The sequence below is a fragment of the Panthera pardus genome, unplaced genomic scaffold (assembly GCF_024362965.1).
Source record: "Panthera pardus isolate Hobbes unplaced genomic scaffold, ASM2436296v1 HiC_scaffold_8, whole genome shotgun sequence".
In the NCBI taxonomy this organism is placed as follows: domain Eukaryota; kingdom Metazoa; phylum Chordata; class Mammalia; order Carnivora; family Felidae; genus Panthera; species Panthera pardus.
Genome location: NW_026527013.1, coordinates 95,867,812 through 95,894,866, shown reverse-complemented (window position 1 = coordinate 95,894,866; position 27,055 = coordinate 95,867,812). Strand labels below are relative to the sequence as shown.

General features: G+C 38.0%; 1 protein-coding gene across 3 annotated transcripts in view; it reads left to right on the top strand.

Annotated features, from left to right (window-relative positions):
* Positions 1–27,055, top strand: part of CDK6 (cyclin dependent kinase 6) — a 251,663-nt gene that overhangs the window by 70,048 nt on the left and 154,560 nt on the right. For all 3 annotated transcript variants that reach the window (XM_019443315.2, XM_019443314.2, XM_053897582.1), the window contains exon 3: positions 460–595. In XM_019443315.2, the coding sequence (XP_019298860.1) occupies positions 460–595 (136 nt within the window). The remainder of the gene's footprint in view (positions 1–459; positions 596–27,055) is intronic.

The window sequence follows — 27,055 nt, the reverse complement described above, 5'->3', positions numbered from 1 at the left end:
ATGATTGTAACACCTTAAATTCCAGGAAAATCTTAATCGCAGAGTGCAACATCTCCAAAGAATACTTAATCTGTCTCTTTAATAATTCTTGAACTGTGAGCTAAGAAGAACCATATTTTTCCTAGGCTGCAGTTTTTTAAACTATCTCTATTGGCAAGTACTACGTAAGGTCTTAACTAAGGAAACTCTCCAGGCAGACATTCCTATGCTCTAGTCATGTTGTTTTCTCTTTGCCGCTGTGGATTTTGTCATCACTTAATGAAGTGTTTCTCTCCTAAATTTCATATTGCAATTAAAGTATCAGATCCCATTAGGCATCCTTACATATTATTTGAAGGAATGATAAACGCTGCCCCCCCACTCCCGCCTTTTTTTTAAACCTGTTGTGCGATTGAGTTGCAGAATATGTTACTTCTTTGCTTATTGCTACCTACTTAATATCTTTCTTTTTTCTTTTAGGTTGTTTGATGTATGCACAGTGTCACGAACAGACAGAGAAACCAAACTAACATTAGTGTTTGAACATGTTGATCAAGACCTGACCACTTATTTGGATAAAGTCCCGGAGCCTGGAGTGCCCACTGAAACCATAAAGGTACCAAGAATCATCTGTCTGTTTGATTAAATAGTCACACTATTATAGCCTATTAAGCAGTCATATTCCTTCCATGTGAAAATTGCCAGGAGGGCACCCAACTGGCTCAGTCAGTAGAGAATATGACTCTTGATCTTGGAGTAGTGAGTTCAAAGCCCACATTGAGCGTTAAGCTTACTTTAAAAAAATACCAGGGGCGCCTGGGTGGCTTGGTCGGTTAAGCGTCCGACTTCGGCTCAGGTCATGATCTCATGGTCTGTGAGTTCGAGCCCCACGTCGGGCTCTGTGCTGACAGCTCAGAGCCTGGAGCCTGTTTCAGATTCTATGTCTCCCTCTCTCTCTGCCCCTCCCCTGTTCATGCTCTGTCTCTCTCTATCTCAAAAATAAATAAACGTTAAAAAAAAATTGCCAGAATTAGAGCTTTTGGAAATCAATATATAGTTAAATATATCAACCAAGATGTTCATATAATGAGATATATTCTAATTCATTATTTTTAGGGTTCTGTGAAAAAACTGTTTTAGTTTTCATACATATTACAATTATTGAAAAATATTTAAATAGACATTATCTGGTCATAACCTTAGAAGGTATAGTGTTGTAAATGTAGCTCAGTCTTTTTCTGATGATTCACAGACTCTGAGGAATGTAATTTGAAACTTCACACATGAGCACATTGCATATTATAATTGTATACTGACTCCAGGATGTAACTTATACTATGTAAATCTGAAATACTGGCTTTTAGGCCCTCCTTTCTCCATTTTTCTTTCTCACTTATAAAACGTTTATAGGAAGCCTAAGTGCCAAGTACTGTCCTAAACCCTTGGGATTTAGGAATGATTTAAGACTCCTTACAGGTCAGCAGGCTACATGTGCTGTATTGACCAGACGTTCTTTCTTCCTTTAAGTCTAATGGAAAAACCTACTTAGAAAGTTTTGTTGGTCATACTTCTGTTCTGCCTAATGGAACTTTCCAGTAGATCTTTTAGATCTATGCACATCGTGTGCAGGTCTTCATGAAAGACCCTTCTGTTTATGTGAATTAGGTGACTTCACTAAACAGACTCTTTACCTAATCATTCATTGTTGAGAAATGAATTCTGGAATTCAGCATTGTTTTAGATAGTAGGGAATAGCTGGAAATAGTTTCTCTTGTGTTTCAGTAATAGCCAGTTGGTGTTGTCAGATACTGACACATTTAGAACTTTGACATATTGAATGATTTATTTCTTTGGTTTTAGATTGATAAACAGTTTATGTTCCCATCTGCCTTTCATAAAAGAATATAATGCTCAGTAGTGCTCTCATTTCTTCCTGAGCAGTTTCAAGGACTTAAAGGCCCTTTAAATGCAGGTGTCCCTACTTATCTGTTCTTGGTCCTCTTCTCCTCCATACATGCACCCCTCTTTCCTCTGGACTTCTATTCCAGTTTTGTGGCTTCAGTTCTCTCCTTTGTAAGTTTGTCTAAAACCCCATGTTTAGCATGCAGGGCGTAGCCCCTTTTCATGGACGATATGTTCTGCCAAAATAGACTCTTAGTGTGGTTCATCATTTCCTACCTGTGTGGTCCTCCTGCTCAGTGCCATTTCTTTACTCCCCATCAATAACCATCTGCTTAAGTATCTGGCTCACCCCAGATAGCGTTTGACCACTTTCACAGGTGGATATAACCTTATTTGTCAAACAGCACTAGTTCTACACATCTCCTCTTCTTTGTTATATTTTCTACTCTTAATTGTATTTGTATCCATGTTTTACCTATTCATTCATCTTTGTATCCTGACAGTCCCTACACAATGATTTATACACATAGGTACTCAATAAATAAGACACATTGACAACCTTTCTTTAGATGTGATTATTTCAAAATTATTTTTAAGTGACTTCCAACAGCTTAAACTTATACTCTCAAAATAACCATCAGCTTCTTCTGATGCAGTTAGTTCTAAGTTCAAAATTAGTTTGAAGGGGGAGTCAATTTTTTTAAGCAGCAAAACAAGATAACCATATATGTATATATTATATCATACAGTACCACCTGCATAGGTGATTTGAGCTTCACATTAAATCCTCCTGGCATTAGAGGGTACTAAGTGGAATTGTTTGCTAAAGTATCATGTAGTTAAAGTGGTTGATAAACCAGACTGATGCGCTAAACTATGGTTTGACCAGGTAGGAGTAGAAACAAAGTGGGTTAGGGGGAATTATTATTATTTTTTTAATGTTTATTTATTTTTGAGAGAGAGCAAGTGGGGGAGGGGCAGAGAGAGAGGAGGACAGAGAATCTGAAGTGGGCTCTGTGCTGACAGCAGCAAGTGCTGGGGCTCGAACTCATGAACTGTGAGATCATGACCTGAGCTGCAGTCAGATGCTTAACCCACTGACCTGGAGGGCGCCCCCAAGGGAATTCTTAAGGGTGGGGTGCAGGGGCAGGTAGGATAAGATGAGGAACAGGCAGAAAGGTGGCCACCAAAGTGAGGAGAGGAGAGGAGAGGAAAGGAGTTTGGGGAGTATTTGAGCCAAGGTTGATGGGGGAAGATGGGAGGCAGGAAGGGGAGAGGGAAATAATGCTTGTTACCAGAAGGTTTTGACAAATTGAACTGTTTTGTGGTTAATGATCTATCCATGCTTTCATAGTAAATTATGAAATATTTCAGTCAGTTAATGTGTATGTCAATGGTTAATTGAACATTTTTGCTAACTTAAAGGCTAGTCAAAAGACTTTTTGCCTTCATCTTTAGCTTTTGAAAATTTTCTGAACTATGCTATGCTAATCTGCTTTTCTTCCTTATCAATTATTAGAATGTTTTTTTTAATAATTTGAGTGTGAGTGATCTTTTAAGGCCATTATTTAAAACACAAGTAATCACTTAGAAGCATTATAAAACTATCAATTGTATAATTTTAGGCCAAATATACAAATGATATAAAATTATTTTTAGTAAAGATGTGTACTTTTGTTTTTGTGATCGACTTCTTTTTAAGAGTTGGTGTGCAGGGTAAACATCTGCTGAGTAAGAGGTTCTGAGTTGGGGTTCTGGTTAAATGAATTTTGGAAGGGCACAGCCAGAGAATAGAAATATTTCATTATTTTCTAGGCTTATTTATAGGAAGTCTCAATAACTAGATAACTAGATCAAGAGAATATTATTGTTCTGAAAAATCTATTGGGAACACAGTTGCATTCTTATGTGGAATGTTTGTTGTAGTAAGAGTTTTTCTGAATATGCTGCTACAAATATTTATTGAATATTTATGGACAGTTTTGTGCTAGCATTTGGGGAACACAGAAGTGAATTAGTCATGAAGCTACTCTCAAGGACCTTATACTATAAGAGAAGAGATAAAGTGCACCCAGAAGCATGTGATACCCATTTTCTGTGGTTATTTCAATAGTTTAGGGAATGTTTTCAAGTAAACACACACACACACACACTTGTGAATGAACACAATATATAGCTGATTCTGTGTATTACGAAACCAAAATATTTTCTAGAATCTTCTTCAAAATCATAGATACCAGTATTGACATTGGCTTGCAAGTGTCAGAACATGCCAGATTGTAAACTATAAATATGCATAAAATCTTAACATGAAATAGATATAAAACAGAAAATCAAGAAAAGACCTCACATAAGATCGTTTAGGCTAAGGGAACTTTCCTCAACTACCCCACTGTGTTTTCTGTGGCACTGTTTACCTGTTATTCACAAGTTCAGGATATTCTAGTGCCTGCTAAGGACATAAATTGTAGGAGGTAAACAGTACTTGGTTAAAACTGGAATGCTCCATGGTCTTTGACTAGATATTATAGAGGTAAAATCTTTTTGTTCAGTACTATTTTTATCAACATGTTTGTTAGAAAAGAACCTATGATGGGCTTATTTGACCTGCTTTAATTAGATCACCTAATTTTTCTTTTTTATGTTTTATTATTTATTTCGAGAGAGAGAGAGCCCACAAGGTGGGGGAGGAGCAGAGAAGAGAGAAGGAGACAGAATCCCAAGCAGGCTCTGTGCGCTGTCAGCACAGAGCCCAACATGGGGTTCAAACTCACAAACTGTGAGATCATGACCTGAGCCGAAATCAGGAGTCAGATGCTTAACCGATGGAGCCACCCAGGCATCCCGATAATTTTTCAAGTGCATTTAAATACCATTTGTTATTAAAAAATATAAAAACCAGAAAAGCATCCCTGAAGTCCTAAGTATTTGTGAAGGTTGGTGGTTGGGTGAACTCACTGGGATAAGCCTGCAATTATTGTGCGGTGGTCATGTGAGACTTTGGCAAAGTAGGTGAAGGGTACAGGCCTGAACTGAAAATTGCCATTGAGAGGCTCATGAGAATAAAATAAAATCATTAGTGGTTCTTTCCAACATTTTATTTATTTATTTTTTATTTTTTATTTAAAAAAAAAAATTTTTTTTAATGTTTACTTTTGAGACAGAGACAGCATGAATGGGGGAGGGGCAGAGAGAGGGGGAGACACAGAATTGGAAGCAGGCTCCAGGCTCTGAGCCATCAGCCCAGAGCCCGACGCGGGGCTTGAACCCACAGACCGTGAGATCGTGACCTGAGCTGAAGTCGGACGCCCAACCGACTGAGCCACCCAGGCGCCCCTTTTCCAACATTTTAAGGTGTATCTTATTCTAAAAAAAATAAATAAATGCATACATACATCCTATGCATACTTCATCTTGACGTCTTTATCGTCTCTTCTTGATTTTCTAAGGTACATCCATTCATGTTGATAATGACATTTGTATAGAGGAGCCTGCTGACTGCTGCGCCCAGAAATCAACAAATAATCACATTTTGCTTCATAGACTTAACCATTGCCGTATTTTGTTTATCTTTTTCTACTTGAGAATGTTATCTTTTGATTTACTTTATTATGGAGGAATTTAGTGCCATCTTTATTTTTATATGAGACTTGGTATTGTCTTCTTGGGCTTGCTGCTTAAATTTACCAGTCAATAATTGATACCTTATTGATTGTCCTTTTTTTTGGGGGGGGGGGGTTCATGATACATTTAGAGTTTCTGTGCTTATATAGCACTTTTCATTTATGAGGGCTTTATGAGAAAAAAGGGCTTCCAGATTTTTTTTCCCCCTCTTTTCATGCCTTTATCTGCCACTCTGAGAGGGGATCAGAAAGAAGCTGTAAATAAAATCCCTCTCTTGTTCCAAGTAAAATCTGCTTTATGAAGACTTTAAAATGGAATGCCCTTAGGGCGCCTGGGTGGCTCAGTAAGTTGAGTACCCAACTCTTGGTTTCAGCTCAGGTCATGATCCTAGGGTCTTGGGACTGAGCTCCACATTGGGCTCTGTGCTGAGCATGGAGCCTCCTTAAGATTCTCTTTCTCTTTCCCTTTGTCTCTCTCCCCAGCTCATGAGCACTCTCTCTCTCTCAAAAAACAAAAAACAAAACAAAAACCACACACACACACACACACACACACACAAAATGGAATGCCCTCTTTTACTGAACTTGGTACATAGGCTTAACTATAATAGTATAATATATTTGCTAGTGTATGACCTGGCTCTCAACATCTTATAAACTCTTTAAGAACTTAGTATCATTGTTTGGACATTCTGTGCATGTAACATATCTGATGAAATTGGCAATATAATTTCACAATTATAAATTCGAGGCACTGAAAGATTAGTCAGAAAAGATCAGTTGCCTCTCCAAAATAAAATGGGGTTCTTTTAGCTGAAGACCATATGGCCCCTTTGTATGACTCAATCTTGGAGTAAAAAATTACATTTTATTTATGTATTTCTATGATAAATGAATTCTATAGGGCTTGAGAAGGCCAAAAAGCTCAAGGTTTATGTGTCTGTGTGGGTCATTTTCTCTTTGAATTAGATTTCATTTTATCTTCAATTGAATGTTTCTTACAGATTTCTGTTGGTTGTAATCTTTTCACTAGGAGATAAAATATACTATTAGGTTTATTTTACAAAACCCAGACTTCAGAGACTGACACGCACTCTTAATAGCACCTGTTTTGTGCCTCTGGGAAATCTCTGTTTTCATGAATAATATCTGCTTGCAGTAAACAGTGGCTCTGGTGTCAGTACGGGATGCCCAGGGCCAATTCATCTTTCTCCATCTGACATAATGCAAAGTGACTGATGGGTCCCCCTCCAACTGCAGATGAGGAAAGTCTCCCAGACCCTTCTCTCCTCTCACCCCTAAAGGAATCAAGCCATCACCCCTCTCAGCTCCTGGTGGTCTCCACTTTGCCTGAATTATGAGCAGGTGATTTGTCTCATCTTTGCAGGACACAGAGCAAATTAACATGAAAATATCGCTTCTCAGAAAACAAGGCAGGCTTGAATGCCCTGTCGCTGCTGGTCATTAGCCATCTGCCACCGACACTCATACTCTGTTTATCACATTTGAAATTCAGAGCAGATGTTGCATAATAAGGTGATCCCAAAAACAAGGCAAGAAATTCAAAGAACACATACTCCACAATAACGATAAGGATCCTGGAAGGACATTTTTTTCTCCATCTAATATCATGGCTGGACTAATTGAATAGACCATGTTTTTTAAAACACACATGCACACACACACATCTGTCCTAGTGTTTAATGCTGCTTTTTGTACTAACATGAAATAATTTTAAAAGAAAATGCATATGTGAAAGATGCCTGAGAGGACTGTTTAATAAAATTAATTTTAATAAGCAAAGCAGAATGTCATCGTAAGACTAGTTCTTCTGCAAAGGACCTCAAAGGCCGGTCATGCTGGTGTTGATTTTTACTCTAGGATGGGCCTCAATTTACAGCAATTTAACTTTAAATAGTTCACTCCTGTAGTACAGTTGGATTACTCAGGGCTCATGGCTCTCCAGTGCTGTTTCCCAGACAGTTAATTTTCTTCTTAGTACTCAATATCTTATGTTCCCTATACTCTTTCCCTCTGCCCCTATCCCCCCACCACCTACTGTCCCCACCACTCCCACTGTCACCCACACCCTGACTCCCCACACACTTAGCTTTCCTGGGTTCTGCATAGCTCTGCCCCCACCCCCTCTTCTGTCCCTGGCTTTGGGCTCTTTCCAGTCTGAGCCCTAGGAGTCTTTCATTTTAGTTCCACTATCCTTCCACACTGATGTAGTATTTCACAGGACTGGCTATTACCATGTTTCATCTAATCAATGTAAGCACATTCTAGACCCTTATTATGCCTTATAAAAAGTACATCATTCATAATATATTAACCATGGTACGTGGAGGCATTCTTTTCTTTTTTTTTTTTTTAAACAACAGGCATCTGGACTTTCATCAGAAATATAACCTAGATTATAGTTTTGGGGGTTTTTTCCTGTAGAAAGTCAGCTTTGAATATAGTCTTTTGACTCAAAAGAAATGTTTTCTCCACACAAACCACACTCTTACATATGTATGTGCTCCCCCTACACACACACACACACACACACACACACACACACACACAGAATTTGGGATATTCTTAAGAGGAACAGCAGCACTATTGCTCTCAGAAAGAGTTAAGCAGCCAGTCCAAGTGGAGTAGCAGAGTGGCACCACAGTCGGCCATTGACTCCAGTATGAGAGATCATCAGAAGGAAGTGAGTCAACACTGAGTTTTGCCCAAATTTAGGGGGAAATGTGGAGTGTAAGAGCTGTAAGTGTGCGGTAACTTTCAATACTTCTTCAGAGAGAACATATTTAGATAATCTAGATTTTGAGGACTCTCCAGGACCAAATGCTTAGGCAATTTCCCAAGCCCTGTAGTAGCTGAAAATATCAGAAGAAAAAGGACAGAATTATGCAAATACATGATTATCTAAAACTATGTAATAACAGACTATAACAGAATTATTTAGTGGTTTGGATTTTTTTGCCTAACAGGAAATAGGGGTTAAAAAAAAAAGCTAGTGTCTTTATAAAGGTACTGTAAGACTGACTCAGTAAAATAAATAATACTGACTCACTAAAGTAAGCATGTGACACTTTGATCAAACTAATAACAGGTAAGTTGGAATGTCTTTAGAAAATGCTTCTTCACCTTAGGCATTGAATCTGTTTATAGAGCCCATTAAAAAGTTGCAGGCAGTGTATACCCAGTCTGTATCACCATGGTGACACATAGCAAAGTGATGCTCTGCATAGAAGAGGGATATTCCTCATCTAAATTTAGTATGTGCCTAAGCTCCCTGGTTATAGTCTTTTTTCTGGCTCTCTTCCTCTAAATGTTGGAACATTCAAGGCTTCTCCCTCAGCCCTCTTTTCTTCACTGTCTATACTTTCTGGTTAGGTGATGTCACTCAGCCCAGACTTCAGATATCCTATATCCTGTAGCCTGACCTCTCCCTCGAGCCCTAAATACATTATAGTCAGTCAGCCATTTGATATCTCATCACCAAAAGATTGCCCAAGAATTCTCTTCCCAATTTAAGCCTTCCCCATCTGCCTCATTATTTGAACCCCAAACCTAGGCATTATTCTTGACTTCTTGCTTTCCTTCACAATCTTCATTTAATCCAATCTAATCTTCATCCACGTACTTTTGGCTTTATCCTCAAAAGATATCCCTGGTCCAACTAGTTTTCAGTATCTTTATTGCTAAAGCTCTAGTCAAACCCATCACACCAGCTTCCTAACTCAACACGCTGTCTTCTAATCCTGCCTACTATATAGATCATCTTCTGTATAAGAACCAGAGGGACTTTACTAGAACATGAATCAAAGTGTTACTCCCCTACTGAAAACTTTTGTCCAGTGGTTTCCTATGACCTGTAGAATAAAAGTCCTACATAATCTAGGGCTCTTTCTTCCTACACCTGCCAAATTCCAATCTGCCTCCACCCTACTCCCGGTTCACTGTTCTTTAGCCACACCTGCTTTCTTTCTGTTCTTCCCCCATCCTTCCAGCTCAGTTTATGTACTGACTGTTCATGCTGTTTGGAATGTTCCATGCCTCTCCCTCCCACACTGTCCTATTTTATCTCCTTCATAACACTTAACTGAAATTATGTCATTCATTTTTTTATGGGTGTTTATCTTTCTCAACTAGAAGGTAAAAGCTTTGAAGTCAGGACTCTGGTTTATTGTACTTATCCCCAGTACCAGCCAGTACTAGTACAGTATTCTACTGTCTAGAATATAAGGGATACCCAGTAAACACAAGTTGGTAACTATACTCCGGTGTTTACCTTATCAACCCTCTAATTCTGAAATGTAGGAATCAGTATTCCTGCTGTATAAGTGCGTAAATTGTACTTCCTCAAGGATAGATTTTGTAAGTAAATATGCATACACACATGTATAGAAAAATAAGCTGATGTGATATGTCCTATCTCCACACATCCACTTTTGCTTTCACGTTCAGCTATTTATGGTGGGGAGCAACATTGGGATTATCCATATTGTAACTAAGGATTTGCTTTATCGGTTTGGTTTACACATAGTCTAAAACCAATAACTGATCTCCACTAGAACTATAAAGCATTTTCTCTGTTCATATAGTACTGACTTAACAAAATTCCAGATATTATCCTCTTTCAATGTTGGATTCTGTTAAATATGTTTTATGTGAAAGCTGGGAAACGAAGTTAAATGAAGACAATGATTGATGCTATGAATCCTTGACCCTATTCTCGTCTCCCAGGGATATATATCTAAAAGATAATTCAATAGTTACGCATTTTTTTAATTTGAAGATAAGCTTTCCATAAAGATATCCTCAGCACTGTGTGCAAAAGTTCTTCCCCATCCCCACTGGAAAAGTAGCAACTTTGAAGAGTTAAGTTACTTTTAAAAATCTAATTAAAAATACTCTCCTATTCTTATTCATTTGGATTTGTATCATTCTTATCCAGAAATCTCAGATACTCATATGCATTATGGAGTTTGGAAGTTAAGAAAGTACCATTCTTTGGGGCGCCCGGGGTGACCCAGTCGGTTAAGCGTCTGACTTCAACTCAGGTCATGATCTCGCAGTTCATGAGTTTGAGCCCCATGTCATGCTCTGTGCTGATAGCTCAGAGCCTGGAGCCTGCTTCGGATTCTGTGTCTCCCTGTCTCTCTTGTCTTTCCCCTGCTCGCACTGTGTATCTTTCTGTCTCTCAAAAAATGAATAAATGTTCAAAAAAATTTTTTTAATTAAAAAAAGAAAGTACCATTCTTCTAGAGCATTTGCTAACAATTTACAATTGCTTTATTTTAAATTAGTGAAAGGCCTGTATAAAAGGAATCCATGAGTTATCTAAGGTGGTATTTTATTTCTCATTCCTAAATAAGGTGGAAAGGACTAATCAGTCCTCTCACTGCAGTTAAAAAACTCATTTTGGCTCTAGTAAATATTTGTTGAATGAATAAGTGCTTTCACAAACACTTCTGTCATGAAAACTTGAAAGCCCCATATAGAGGGGCAGTCATAAGAATCAAATATCTCCAGTGTATGAAATATTGTTGTGATTCTGTCATTCTGCTCTTTCTCTTCCTCACCATCATTCTGAAAGAACAAAATTCTCCAAAAATATTTACTTCAATGGAATATCAAATAAGGAGAGTTTGACCTGAATTTGGACTTACCTATCTAAATCAGGGCCTAATGCCAAGCATCTGGATCCTGTGACACTTAAAATCTTAGGAAGTGAAAGATAATTCCTTGAATATTAGAAATAATCAAGTATAAATCTACTATCTAAAAACTCTGGCTAGTACCATACAATGGTAAGCCTAATTTAGATGCCTGAAAAATACACTAAACCCAACAAATTTTGAAAAATATAAGTTCCATCTAATAAAGGGTTAATGGCATTAGGTAAGCATGATGCTCCATGTCTCCAAGTGTGGTCATGAATCACCTACAGAACCACTGTCCCAGGGTGCTCATTTAAAACAATAGTCCTGGGGCGCCTGGGTGGCTCAGTCGGTTAAGCGGCCGACTTTGGCTCAGGTCATGATCTCGCGGTCCGTGGGTTGAGCCCCGCATCGGGCTCTGTGCTGACAGCTCAGAGCCTGGAGCCTGATTCAGATTCTGTCTCTCCCTCTCTCTGACCCTCCCCTGTTCATGCTCTGTCTCTCCCTGTCTCAAAAATACATAAAACGTTAAAAATAAATAAATAAAACAATAGTCCTGCCCTAACCAATTCCCCAACCTAATCTCGGGAGAGAGTTTCTAACAAGTACCCTCTGGTGATGTTTAGGGACAACTATACAGTTTAAAAAATACACTCCTACAGTGTGACATAGGTCAGTACTGGAATGGGGAATGGAGGACATTCTGAGATGACTCAAACCTCTGGAGTATTTGCTTGATGTGCATGGGTAACCCCAGCCACCAGAAGGTTCAGATCTAAGTCCAGGTGAAGTCAGGTGTGGCATTTTAACTAAAGTCACCCATACACACAACACTAGTTTTATTTTTTTTTAAGTTTATTTATTTATTTTGAGAGAGAGAACAAGTAGGGGAGGGGCAGAGAGAGAGAGAGAGAGAGAGAGGGAATCCCAAGCAGGCTCCATGTTGTCAGTGCAGAGCCCGATGCAGGACTCAAACTCACAAACCATGAGATCATGACCTGAGCCGAAGTTGGACTCTTAACCACCTGAGCCACCCAAACACCCCCACAACACCTGTTTCAAAACCGAGGTTTTATTCCTTAAGATGTCCTATTGACAAATGCTAACTCACTAATATTCATTAAAGAGAAGACAATTAGGAATATATGAGAATTCTAACTAGAAGTTCTTAAGCCAGCCTGAAATCTTAACTCTTTAAAAAAAATGTTAATGACACATCATGATTTGACCTTGAAAGATGCTTTTTGTTTCATTTCACTTATGTTTTCACAGTTCTCTGTGGTCTTAAATTAGTGAACAATTACTGGACTTGCAAGTGTCCCTGGTACAGAATTCCAAACTCTGTTTTATAGACAAGGAACCAAAGCCATGTGAAAGTTAGGTGGATGATAACTTTTTAACACTGACACCAGTGCCAGAAGCACAGTGTTCACGTACTATCTTGGAAGCCCATGTATTAGAAGCAATGAGCGCTCAGAATTTCTCCCAACTGTCACTCTAAGCTTTTAACAAATATAAGCTACTAGCTTTGTTTTTTATATTTACCACTGCTCTCTGCTGTCCCTAACCATACTTGTTCATTTTTCCTTTCTTGGACAAAACCAAAGAAATATTTATCATTCTATTCTAGTATAGTCATACCACTTTTAGATTGGAAAGCTAAAACAACAAAGCAGGAAATTGGGGACCACAGAGCATAGGAAATTGCATTATGATTTAAGTTTGGGAACTGCGACATTAAAGGTTAATTCAGTCTTCATTGAGCAATCAGATATTGATTGATCTGGAAATAGTTATCCCCAGTTTAAGATATTCTTTGGATACGGTTTGTATGAAACGAACACTTGAAGTGCTCCTTGTTGCCATTTTAATTTCACTTATATGTCACTTTTTAATGTTCAAATCTGGAACTGAGGAATTCACACCACCCATAGCTGAAGACCTGAAGTGTTTGTGGAGACTGATTTGGTGTAAAGGCTGTAGGCAAGGGCCTTGCCTCCCTCTGCCCCCTCCTATGAAAATATATTCCTGTCAGCAAGATGGGGAACAAGAAGAGGAAGAAATAAGTTGGTAGTAACAAGAGAAAAATTAATTGAATAGGTCCCCAGGAAAAAGGAGAAATTTATAACCCTCGATAAACCCCCAATGGTAGCTCTTTAAAAAGCATGTGATTATGTTGAATATAAATATCTGAAATGCTCTTGTTCTCCCATTATGAGTATTACCCCAATCATGGCAGTTTATCGTGTAAACCTAAGTTCTTTAACACTTCATCCAGATATTAAAGATTGGTTGATTCATGTCTTCAGTGAAAAACTATATGAATGCCAATAAATGACATAGAAGGACAAAAATACTGGTTAAGTTTTATCTTTAATATCATCTGTTCTAAATGTGGCTACTGTACTAATGGCCCTTGATATGCATCTCATCATTGCTGTAAGGCCTTGATTGAAAACACTTAAGAACTGGGAAGAAAGTGAAATATAAATTACATTAGAGTGAATTAAGAAAAGAGTTGCATTTTGGTATCGTCCCAAGCAGAGAGATTTATGAAAGCATCACACACCGAGAGAAAGGACTTCTTTCCTTTTCTGTTTCAATTCTACCGTCACTTTCACCACCACGGTTTCTCAGGACCTTCTTACTTTATTTATCACTAAGTTCCATAATTAACATATGGTTCATGTTATTGATTTCTCAGGTTTCAAAGTAAAATAAATTGAGCTTTCTTCCACATTTAGAATATACAGTTTTTTTAAGGAACTCTAAACAAAGACACGCATTATTTGTAAGTCAGAGAGCAGCTGCCAGAAAACAGAAAATTAGGAATGGAGTCATGGGTGAAATAATGGAGATACTGTTCAGAGGTAACCCTTTGTACAGCAGGAAATTTTCCTTAGAAAAGAGACAGCTGAGTTTGCTTGTAAATTTTGCTAGAAACAGGCCTGATTTAGTAACATTTAGTGCTGGTTAGGAGGCTGAAGACAGCACTTTCAGCTTCAGATACCAAGCAAGTGCCCTCTTTTATGGTTTTGTATAAAGTCTAAACACTTTATAGTTTCAAAAGGCATGTGTGTATAGGGAGTCGCTATTAATTTTTTAATGAATAGAATAATACATAAGCAAATACCAGATCCAGGAGTAGAGTTTTCTAAGCAAAACACTGTGGACATTATCACAAAGGAAACAATTCATAGATTAGACTATAAAAGTTTTAAATTTAAATAAATACATTAAATTAAAAGGCAAATTAAGTATTTACAAAAATATGACATAGGTTTGGTGTCCTTAACATATAAAAAGCTTTTATAATCCAATAAGAAAATTACCCAATTTAGATATGGGTAAGATATGAACAGAAGTCACAAAGAAATAGACACACACACACACACACACACACACACACACACACACACAAGAAATACATATACACAGGATGGCTGAACGATAGGTAGGGGAAATACTCAGCCTTACAGATAATCAGAGAGAAATACACAGTAAAATCAGAATGTACTATGATTAAATAAGTTATGAACATCTATCTAACAGAATTATTTATGTAAAAAAATCAGATTTTTAAGAATAATTGCCTAAAACGAGACAAGCTCCAAACTGTTTATATAATATGATCTTAATTTTGAAATCCATGTCAAGTACACGTATAGACAACTAGAAGGAAATCTAAAATACTAATAGTGTGTATCTCTGTTGAGATATTACAGGTTGTTTGCATTTATGGTCTGAAGTGAGCAGTCGACTGCTTTTGCCCTACAGAAATAGAAATTTCATATGATTTAACCTCTAATATTCTTATAATCTGACAAAAGCATGTTTTAACATTCATTTTTATGGGGAATACACTCTATGACAGAGACGTTGAAAGTTCTTACATCTGAATCTTTTCTTTATATCCCAACATAAGTATTAACAACATAGTATCGTTTCCTTTGCTGTTAAGCAACACAAGACAGATTTCATAAAATAATCAGTGTAGACATAAAAAAATTTAGTACATGCTTATTGATGCTGATACTGATAAAATGGTAAATGTAAGACTTACTGACACCATTGTTATTATCTCCTTTAATCTTATTGTCATTTTACCATTAAGTAGTGTAATTGGGCTATGGAGGAATTTTACTTGATTATAAATGGTAGTAATTACTGGTGAGTAGTAAACCCTATAGAATAAACTTACAGGCCATATTTGCTACAGTGGAAGGCATAGGTGTGTGTTTCTTTAATGCACATTAAATGTTTTCACTATTTTTTACTTAAAATCAACTGTTAGTCTTGTTAAAATGTGCTCATAACAATTACATTATATAGTGAAGCAAAGGTTTTTTCAGACATTTGTGTTATTCTCTACCTGCTAAAAAAAGAAAAAAAAAAAAAAGAACACTTCTTTCAAACTCTGGATTGCCTATACAGGGAGATTACCACGAACAGGTAAGATATTAACCTATTTGCAAAATTAGTTTGATGTAGGGCTATCTGATGTCTTTGCAGTTTTTCCTGAAGTAAGATACTTAATGTGGGACTCAGTGCTAACAGTTGTCTTTGCAACATGTAATTGCCCTTAAAATAACAAATAAGTCCTCTATCTACTCAAGACAGCCTATATTTCTTCAAAGTTAAAGGAGGGGGAAAAGGGAGAAAGGTGACACCAGATGGAATTTGGATGTCTCTTTAGTATTTTCTAAACTTTTTTTGGGGGGTGGGCTTTCCTTGAAAGTCTGTCGTCCCTTCCTACTGTGCTCCTTTTGAACATAGGAAGATGAAAATAGACCACAGTGGGAGATAGTAAATGAAAAATCATTAAGGATATATCGTTTACAGAAAGATAATACCTGCAGCTTTGGTAGTCCCCTTGTTGGATTGAGAAAACTGGCATTACCAAACAAGCTCTTCAGAATAGCTTTTATTGCAGACCGAATCATCTGTACAATAGGTGACATTTGCTGTGTTCCAACTTAGCCCTGTGAGCCCTAGGCCATTAAACCAAATACTCTTAAGATGGGAGGCAACACACCCTAGATAATAACGTAAGGCATCACATAGGAGAGAGTCTCATTTCACCCGGACAGAAACCACTGAGCTTTCTTTCCTGCAGCCAAAATAACAAAGTCCTAGCCTCTGGTGATTGATGAGCATGTTGCCAGGGGAAATGGACTGGAAAATCATCGCCTTGTCTTTTACTTGCCACAGGAAAGCCATAACAGAGATCTCTATTCTTCTTGTTCTGATAAGAGGCCTAAGGAAGCATCCAGAAGGACTGGGAAGCCTGGAAATGTTATATCCAGCTGCTTGCTGGATTGCCTTTTAAGTACGATTCGTAGTTCCCTAACTCACAAATCAAACCTGTGTGCAGTCAGACAGCCTTTAATAAATTGTGCAGCTTTGTGACCGCTACGGTGTGGCAGTTGAGCTGAGAAAGGCTATTTTAATAAGTACAGGTATCTCCTATTTAACTGAAAAATATGCATTTCTAAAATGTATCTCTGTGGTGAAATTACACATGTAGAATTCTTTTACTCCTTCTGGCATTGTTGAGTTAGATATTTATATCTGGAAAAACTTGGGAGCTCAGAAATGTAAGTTGGAGCTAAATTCATAAATGCAAATAATATTTTAGTTAATGAGAAACGAGGTAAAAAGCACCCCCATAGCACCCCTCTTGGCAGAGCCTTTGGTGGGAGGTTGCACAGCCTCCGAGAAACCTGTGGGCATCATACCTCAGGCTCAGGATTTCGCCTGCTTGGGTCTTCAGAAATATTTGCAGAATCAATTCTGAGAGATTCCAATTCGCACCACCCAGTTGTCCTATAACAGGGAATGTCTGAAGTTGAATGGGATTCCTGTCTATTGATGTTTCCACATTGGTCTTGGCCATACAGACCTAGTATTTAGACAGTTTGTTCTCAGCATCCTTTGGATTTTGAATGTTTGAACTGTCATTAAAATATTACTTTGTGATCAGAAAGCAAGGATCCTTTTTATTTTTTTTTTTCAACGTTTTTTATTTATTTTTGGGACAGAGAGAGACAGAGCATGAACGGGGGAGAGGCAGAGAGAGAGGGAGACACAGAATCGGAAACAGGCTCCAGGCTCCGAGCCATCAGCCCAGAGCCTGACGCGGGGCTCGAACTCACAGACCGCGAGATCGTGACCTGGCTGAAGTCGGACGCTTAACCGACTGCGCCACCCAGGCGCCCCCAGAAAGCAAGGATCCTTAAAGACTATGCTGAAAGTGACAATTTTATTTTAATTTTTTTATTTATTTACTTTTATTATTTTTTATTTTTTAACGTTTATTTTTTTATTTTTGAGAGACAAAACATGAGCAGGGGAGGGACACAGAGAGGGAGACACAGAATCTGAAGCAGGCTTCAGGCTCTGAGCTGTCAGTACAGAGGCCGACGCGGGGCTCAAACCCACGAACTGTGAGATCATGACCTGAGCCGAAGTCAGACGCTTAACCAACTGAGCCACCCAGGTGCCCCATTTTTATTTTTTATTTTAATTAAAAAAAAAATTTTTTTAGAGACCACGCCTATGTGCACGAGCAAGGGGGAGGGGCAAAGGGAGAGGGAGCAAGTGACTCTTAAGTAGGCTCAGCACGGAATTCAACATGGGGCTTGATCCCACGACCTGGAATCATGACCTGAGCCAAAATCAAGAGTCAAGACGCTCAATCAACTGAGCCACCCAGGTTTCCCTTGGCAGTGACTATTTTAAAAAGACTCAGTGTAGTGTTAATACAATATATTATATAACATATTTCAGGAATGTGTTTAAGAAATTAGCATTTCTATTTCCATAATTTCTTTCTTTGTGTTTTTTCCAGCCCTACAGTCCAATTCAGAGTTAGAAACATGTTAAGCCTTTCCTAATAAATTCAGTAGATCTCTCACAGATTATATTTGCAGAAATAACCACCCATCTGTTATTTGGTGGAGGGAGGGCATGCATACTGTTTCATTCTCTCTCTGGTCTTGTGCTTCTTTTCAGGGTGAGTTGGAGAATTTTGTTGTTTCCATTTGTTGGTGGAAAGATAGAATGCCTGTCCCCATACCTAACTAACTCTTTGTGGCCAAAGAGTGACCATCCTGAGGCCATCGCTCTAATGTTGGCTTTGAGAAGTCCTCTCGGAAGTGGAAACACATGTCCACTTTATTCCACAGGGTCAACCTGGTAACACTGTGCAATTACATTCTCCCCCTTCCCCGGCCCCCCGCAAAAACCAAGAGGCCTAACTTAGACCAAAACCTGCACATTGTTCATTTGCTGAATTCCCTGGTTGCTGTGAGTGTTCCTTATTTTCTCAAACTATATCTTTTTTTAAAAATTTATTTGTTTAAATTCAAGTTAGTTAACATAAAGTGTAGTATTGGTTTGGGGAGTAGAACCCAGTGATTAAAACTAGCTACATCTTTACATCATCTAGTACACTTTAAATTTTTACATAGGAGAAAAAATGAGTTGAATATATTCTTGTTTTTATGAGAGTATCCACTACTTCAGAGCACCAAAATTTCACTCTATGCCTTGTCCAGACACAAAATTGAGGAGCCTCTTTGTTGTGTCTTTTTGAAATGCCCTTAGGGCTTCCCAAGTTTGTTATAAACACGTACCGGTGTAATTTTCCTATTACAACTTTCTGTCTTTCTTCCTAAACTCGAGTTTTGAGTTATACACAAGATCACGGTTAGGTGACTTTTCTACTATGCCTTTTTTTGGTTTTGGTTTTGGTTTTTAATTTATGAGCCTTTATTTGTTTGTCTGAGCCAAAATCAGCAGGGCCTAATCTATAACAGCGCCACCGTTTTAAGTGACCACCGACAGAGTTTGATTTCTGATTATAGTGAGAGGAGAAAGTGGATCTTGCCAAGGTTGGGGCGGATTCCCCAATCTTGTAAAACGTTGCAAATAATGGGCTTGAACTCGAGATTCTTTTGTGTGTGTGCCTGTATGTGTGAGAAAGAGATGCATGTGAAAGAGATACCCATGCACAGAATTTTTAAAACGGACAGCACCATGGTAGTTAGCTAGAGGCAAGAGATACTGGCTCCTAGGCCTTCCTGGAAGCTGCCTGCTGGAAAAGCCTCCTTGGAGATGAATCTCATGTGGCTTCTTTTTGCCCGAATGATGTTCCTACCCTAAACCTGAGAAAGCCTTGGGCGAGGAATACTTCTTATATCTAAAGTACTTTGCACGTTACAGTCTTGTAGTTTGTCACTCAGGAAAATAAACCAGCATATGAACTCCCAGCAAATGCTACCTCCTTGGTTTGAAGCCGTTTGTAAAGCATTTTCTTCCTGGTTTATGCGCCCTACATTGTTTCGGCTCCTCTCATCACTGACCAGCTGGCTTGTTGGTGAATAGAGCTGTGGGCCCCTCGCCATGTTTCATGTGAGGTCTTGGCTGGGTGGCAAACAGGCAGCCTGTAGCCAGTGTCAGCAATTCAGGAGGAATTGGCACAGCAGTGTCCCCATTAATTTCTGCTTGTCACATACTGTCATGCAAGTTACACCAGAGAGGAAATGACCGTTAAAAAAAAAAAGGTACCCTTGTGGCACTGGGTCCCCTCCAGACGTTCCCCGAGGTTAAACAAGTGGATACAATTAGCTGTACACAGACAGCTGCAGGGAAGGGAAAGCCTAGAAGTGGGCCCCACAGCAATGTGTCTTTCCTGTTAGCAAGGAGTGTCAGCTATCAACATCTGCCATATTTTAACCCTTCAAAGGGACCGGTAAATTAAGGGGAGCTATTATCCCACGCTCTGCTGATCATTATCAATCATAATGCCTTGGGAAATTACCACAGCACTGCTGCCTTGGTGGCAGGTTTTGTCCTTTGGGGAGCTTTTTTTATGCTTCTGCTGGGAGCAGAGAAGAGTGGTGGAGGCAAGGAGGGTGAGGGGAAACTGGCCCTTTAATCGTTGGTAATTTACTGCCACAGGGAAGGGGGCTAGAGGGCAATAAACTCCTCTTCATTTCAAACTGAAGTCGTTAAAATTGGTGGGCTCCAGACAGCTTCCATTTCCAAGGAGATCGATCTTGCTGACTGACTTTTGTCAAGCCGTCTTCATCAAGAGCTATGGCGGCTTTCACAACACAGACCAGAACTTTGGGAAATGAGAATCGGTTTTAGAGGAGGGCCATCCAAGATGAGAAAAGAAAGTCTAAGAGAAATTAGAGGCTTCTGGGAACTGTTACTTTATTTCTGAAAGATTGAAATGGTTGATCTGCTGTTTTCCAGATAGAGCCCTGACTAACCTTTGTAAGCACATACTTTGCGTTGGGGTAAATTTGTCTAGTGCAAATCTGATTCCAATATGGAAGGATAGATGAATGAGATGGTCATCCCATATAAAATTATGTTTGTTGAAACTTGTTTGTCTGAACTCCTCTTTAAAAGTGGTTGAGAAAAACAGAGAACCCATAACTCCCAACTATGTTGAGTTCGTATTTGTGTACTTGGAACATTTCTCTTTTGAAAAGGTACCATTTTGCTTGGGGGCATGGTGTTCAGATGGGTGTTGTGAAAATGATCAGCAGTGATGGCTGTAAGAGACACAGATTAATGGTTGTCTATATGATTTGCACCAAGGACAGAATATTGGAGGGAATACTCATACTTTGAATTTCACTGAGTTCTTAACATTACTGAGTAAAATTCTGGCACCATTTAACATAATCTTAAGTGAGGGCTGGAAACAACCAGTAGGATAATTGAGTAGAAGTAACACTGCGTCATATTATCTGGACTTCATCACTTCTTATATGGAATAAGAGATGGCATGATCACCAAGGACAGCTTGGGAATAGGGTCAATGATGAATGTTAGAGCTGTTGTAATTCTATTGCATCATCTAGTCTGAAACCCTCATTTTATAGATTAAAAAACAGAAGCCCAGAGAGGTGAGGGACTTGTATAAATCTCCAATGAAGCCAAGGCAGAGTTCCAGTCTCTCCTTCCCAGGTGAACTGTTCCTATCATTCCATAGGCTGACTCAGTACAGCAGGAGTCCTAGCCAATCTCAGCAGTTAACAAAGGAGCCCCTGCCCTGTTGACAGCAGGGAGTAGGAAGGAACCAAAAATCTGGGGTAGAGGTGACTTTATTCAGAAAGAGTCACAGTCAACCTCTGCCATGATGTCAGGCTGTAAATTTGATGTACCCATTTTAAGTTGGCCCTATTGGAGCAATAGATACCAATTTTTTTTTTAATTTAATTTTATTTTTTTAACGTTTATTTATTTTTGAGACAGAGAGAGACAGAGTACAAACAGGGGAGGGTCAGAGAGAGAGGGAGACACAGAATCTGAAACAGGCTCCAGGCTCTGAGCTGTCAGCACAGAGCCCGACGTGGGGCTCGAACTCACAGACTGTGAGATCATGACCTGAGACGAAGTCGGACGCTTAACCGACTGAGCCACCCAGGCGCCCCATTATAGATACCAATTTTAAAAGATGGTCTCCCTGTCCAGTTTTAAGTATATCTAGTAATACTTAAGAGTATTTTTTAATGTTAATGTCAAAATAATACATAGATTTAGGGAAATTGGCCTCTTTAGGTATTCATAATCTTTTACATATTAGATTGCAAAAGAGGATAAGGAAAGTATATGTAAATGTGAGTCCACATGAATATATGTTCAGCCCCTAACTATGGGATCTCTTCTTGTCTTGTATGGGTAGAGTATATGTGTTTTTCTATTATTCATGTTGATCTCTGATTTTAGGGGATAATCAGTAATTGACTACTGTTTGAGTTTAGGTGAATATGGAAGCATTTAATACGCTAAGAAATATCACATTTTTGTGTTCAGAAGTGTATTTATTCACTATAAAGTAGATTTTTATTTCAGTTAAAAGGGAAAACATGTAGAAACTAAATTATATTCATTTATGTTTAAATAGCATTGTTTTCTCAAAGGTGTTTCTTTGGCCTGATTTGAGGATCTGTCATACAATGTCAGGCTTTAATTAAAGCCCATACCTGAAGATTGTGCAGACTCTAGAGGAATACCAGATTATTGCAAACAAGATAGCAGAGAAAATGCCAATTTAGTGGACAATGACGAGCCAATTTGACAAAAAAAAAAAAAAAAACAACAACACTGGATTGAATTTCACGGGAAGTCACTGAATGATTACTAACTCCCATGGTATTCAGAATCATAGCATCAATCATGATGAACCACTTGGTAGTCATGTGTCCATAATATGTAATTCCATAAAAATTCTCTGGGTTTTGGAATTAATAGTGCTATATTTTATAAAATGGCCAACTTCATTGAAGACACTTACACTTACATGTCAGCCAAGAACTTGAAAATCTTTCCTAGCATTCATTAAGATTATAATTACTGAGTTCTCATGGGAAAAAGTAGTTTCTCATTTTAAGTCCTAAAGTTTTGACAGGATTTGGTATAGCATTTCATTTCACTTCAGTCCTAATGACTCATTACATTCTTTTCCCCAGAACTTATCCCCTGTTTACCCTCAGCCTTCTCTCTCATGTAGACACAAGCCTGGTGAATCAGTAAGCATGACTGTTTTCACAAACAGTTGAATAGTTCATCTTCAATAATGCCACTGGAAGACATTATCTAGACCTCAAATTTAAGGAGAATTAATATTTCCTGTACATTTATATCTTAATTGGATTTGGCTTTTTAAAAAGATTAAATTCTGGGGGAAACTTCTCAAAGCTGAGCCGGTGACATTCTCATATAGTTGAGAAGTAGCACTGTCCTCATTTTACAGATGGAGGTAGCTGGCATAACCAGCTAATTAATGACTTGCCCAAGTTCACACAAGTAAAAAGCCAGGAGCTACTTTTGTGACTCTTGCACAATCCATTAGACTGTTTTCATCTAAGTCACCATAGTAGAATTAAATATAATTTATATATCTTTGTGAGTGCTATTTAATGAGTAAGTCCTATTTACATAAATGTAGTATTTTTATGCCCTCCAGGTCATTAAGGCAATTTATTTTCATAATTTAATTATTATAAGCCTCTAAGTGTATAAAGTAAATTCAGAAACAAAATGAAGACAGATACATTTAATTTTATTAATATTATTATTATTAAACCCCATGGTGTCAGTGATAGGATTCCAAAATAAAAGCTCTTTAGTAGATATTGGCTGTTCATTTCATGTATCGTGTTTTAACACCTCTAAAAGTAGATTCAGAGTTAAGGAGAATATGCTTTTATTTCTACAGATTTACTTTTAAACCATTAAGGAATACACAGCATGTTTTCAAAGATACAGCTTGCTTCTTTAACATTAAGAATCTTATAAAAAGTTAGCAGAACTACCTATGTGATCACTACTTTTATGATGTTTCCTCACAAATCTAAACTGTCACTTGTTGGTAGTTGTTTTTTCCATATTTTTTGTCACAGAGAAAAGAATCCACACTAGGATAATCTTTAAATTCTCTTCTCTCCAATGAGATGATTCTGCCCCTTCCTATTTATTTATTTATTTATTTATTTATTTATTTATTTATAATTCTGGGAGAACAACACACGAACTTTAACACAATTGTGAATTAGAGCCCAGTTTAGTTCAAGGCAGAAATTTATCCCGAACATCCCTTTTCTCCTTAAAATATCAGTAATAATCTGGCATCTGAAATGCAAGATCTGTGACCACCTGAAGACTTAACAGTTTTCCTTGTGTGACTTCGTATTTTATGCCTTTATTTGAGAACAAATAAAGACTGTGAGAGACCACTGAAAATAGAATTTTTGTATTTAAAAGGAATTAATTGTATCATTACCTTGTTCTTCCAACCACTCCTGGGGGCACCTAGGTGGCCACTTAACTGACTGACTCTTGATTTCAGCTCAGGTCATGATATCATAGTTCATGGGATCGAGCCCCACATGGAGCTCTCCACTGGCAGTGTGGAGCCTGTTGGGGATTCTCTCTCTCTCTCTCTCTCTCTCTCTCTCTGCTCCTGCCCCATGTGCACTCTCTCTCTCTCTCTCTCTCTCTCTCTCTCTCTCTCTTTCTCAAAATAAATAAATAAACTGAAAAAAAAAAAACAAAGAAGAAACCACTCCTGGGATTTCTTTATTTAGTGTCTTATGGATATTACAATCTGTGTCTACTTCCTTTGTTAAAAATAGGAAGGCCTCCCAGGCTATAATTTTTACTAGCAACTTTTATAAGGATAAAATATGGCGCCCCTATAGAAAATGTGCCTTATAGTTGTTTTACTGAATATCTAAAACTTAGGAATAATTTTAATAAACCATTAAAAAATCTGTCATTAAATATCATTAAGCCCTTTTTTGAAAAACTTAATTTATGCCACGTTAATTTTTATATGGTGATACCTGAACTGAACCAAAGCAGACCTTGTAAAAACCTGTTAGAGTACACTTGAAATTCACATTGCAAATATAACAGGACAGATTTTCAAAGTCAGCATTCTAGTTGTTTCATCAGGTCCTCTTAAGATGACTAGAATGTTGAAAAAGGCTCACCTACAATGTGACATAAGTCCACTTCTTTGTTTTACTTTTCTTCAGAAATGGCTTGTTGCAATACAGTTTTGTCATTGTGACTCTGTGTTACTCTTTACAAATGGTGTACCTCCAGCCCATTCCCATCTTAAACTTTCTTGTAATTTTCTTTTTCTTTTTTTTTAAATGTTTTTATTTATTTTGGGAGCACGAGAGAGAGAGAGACAGAGTACGAGTGGGGGAGGGGCAGAGAACGAGGGAGACACAGAATCTTGGGCTCCAGGCTCTGAGCTGTCAGCACAGAGCCCAATGGGGGCTCAAACTCACGAGCTATGAGATCATGACCTGAGCCGAACTCGGATGCTTAATCAACTGAGCTACTCAGGTGCCCCTAATTTTCTAAATATTATATAGTACCAACTCAACTTGAAATCTTGAGAAGATGACAAGGTTTATCTAGTAGGATCTAGAAATTAAAAGTGTCCACAAAACTGGGTGAATCATTTTAAACCTACTCAGGACAGCATTTTTAGAGGCTTGAAGACGTCACTTATACACAAATTAATGAAATACAAAATTTTCAAAATTGGAAAATGCCTTTGAATGTATGTAGTCCAGTTTCCACATAGTACATTTAAGGAAATGAGTCCCAAAGAAGTAGGGTGAGCTGCCTAAAGTATGTAGTTAGGACTAGTGCTAGAACGATAATCCAGGTCCTATTATTGTAGTCCAGTGGACTTTCCAAAGGCTGTATAAGTGTGGTTTTGTTCTCATTTATATAGAATTATTTGCTATAATAAAGACCTAAACCTGAAACATCTTGTTATTGGTTTGAATGAGTTACCATACTAACTTGCACATTCTTCTAAAAACAATGTTAGTTTGAACTTTGCCCTTGTTTTTACTGACCTAACCTCAGAATCTGTAATGTTTCCTTTGCTAGAACTTTCATTCTTAACATTCTCTTCTCTTCAAGTAAAGCCTCATTCCAAAAGTGCTTCTTTCTGTCCATGAAGAGTTGTAATGATTTCTGTATACTTATTTCATTTTAGTAATGCTCATGCAAAAGTTATTTCTTCCTCTTTCCCTGGTAGTTTCTAAGGACAGCTGTTTGTGTATTTGTCAAATAAGGATATCTATCAGATAAACACGTGGCTTTTCAGTTCAATACATTGAATTGTGCATCTTCTGGATGTGAAGCACTGTGCCATCAAAGGGCTAGAGATGCCTAAAATAAGTAAAGCAGAATGCCTTCGAAAACTCACAGGGCAAGCGCTGCCAAGTATCAGATGTTCCTTGTGGGTCCGTAAAGGGGGTAAAGGGAGTGCAGTAGAAGCTTAAAGGTTCAAAAATGCACACGTGGTTAAAGGAATAAAAATTTAGCATGCCTACCCCAAAGAATTTCTGGTTTGGTGTTTGGACACTGGCATATATTTTACTTCTCAGCTGACTTTTTTTTTTAACCTTTGTTAAAAACATGTTTATTACAAATCTTTCTTACTGCTTCACTACATACATTATGGAATTTGTATCACTTCCATTCACTGAAAAACACTGCTGTGTGCAGCTGCAAGTAGCATGCTAGAATCAGTTGACTTTAAGTTGCAAAAATCACCTTGCAAACTTTGCATTAACATTCATTAATTCTACAGGTGTGGATGGGGAAGTAGGGGAGGGGAGTATAAGTAGTAATATATTTTTGCCTTGTATGGAGTCTCAGGAAGCAACGTCTGAACTAGATTTGGGGAAGTACTACAATACTTGAAGGTCTTAAGGCCCAGGAGACACTGTTTATTTCATTTTATTTATTTGATATGGAGAAAGAGTCCATGGCAACAAGAGGCCTGGTTACTAGCCATGTGACCTGAGCAAGTCACTGAAATTTTCTGAGCCTTAGGTTTTGTATCTGTAAATGAGGATTAAAATGTACAAATCAAATTAGTTAAAAATGTATACAGTATTTTTAAAGAGTCCAGCATCTTACTCATACAAAGGATGGTGATTGTTCGCTTATGTACTTTCTAGTTACCTGTGTGTACTTTTCAAATGTAGAGACCCCAGATGATCACAGCACTACCCAAGGTCTGACCAGTGATGGCAGTGGCTTACCAAAAGTGTCTAAAATGGTGCATGGAGGCCTTAATGACCCACAAAGATCACTTCATCTATTTCGTGTCCCTAATGGTCTTTCTTCCTTTTGGTTTGGGCCCTCAGTGATTACAAAATGCCTTTTTGTTTTTCCTTCCACTTATTTCTTGCTGTTGATATGACAGTTACCTCCTGAATTACTATAAAAAAATCTTCAGATTCTCTGGAAAGTTAAATCCTACAAACTTTTATGTCTGAAATTTGTAAGTATAGAGCACACAATGTGCCATCATGATTTCAGAGA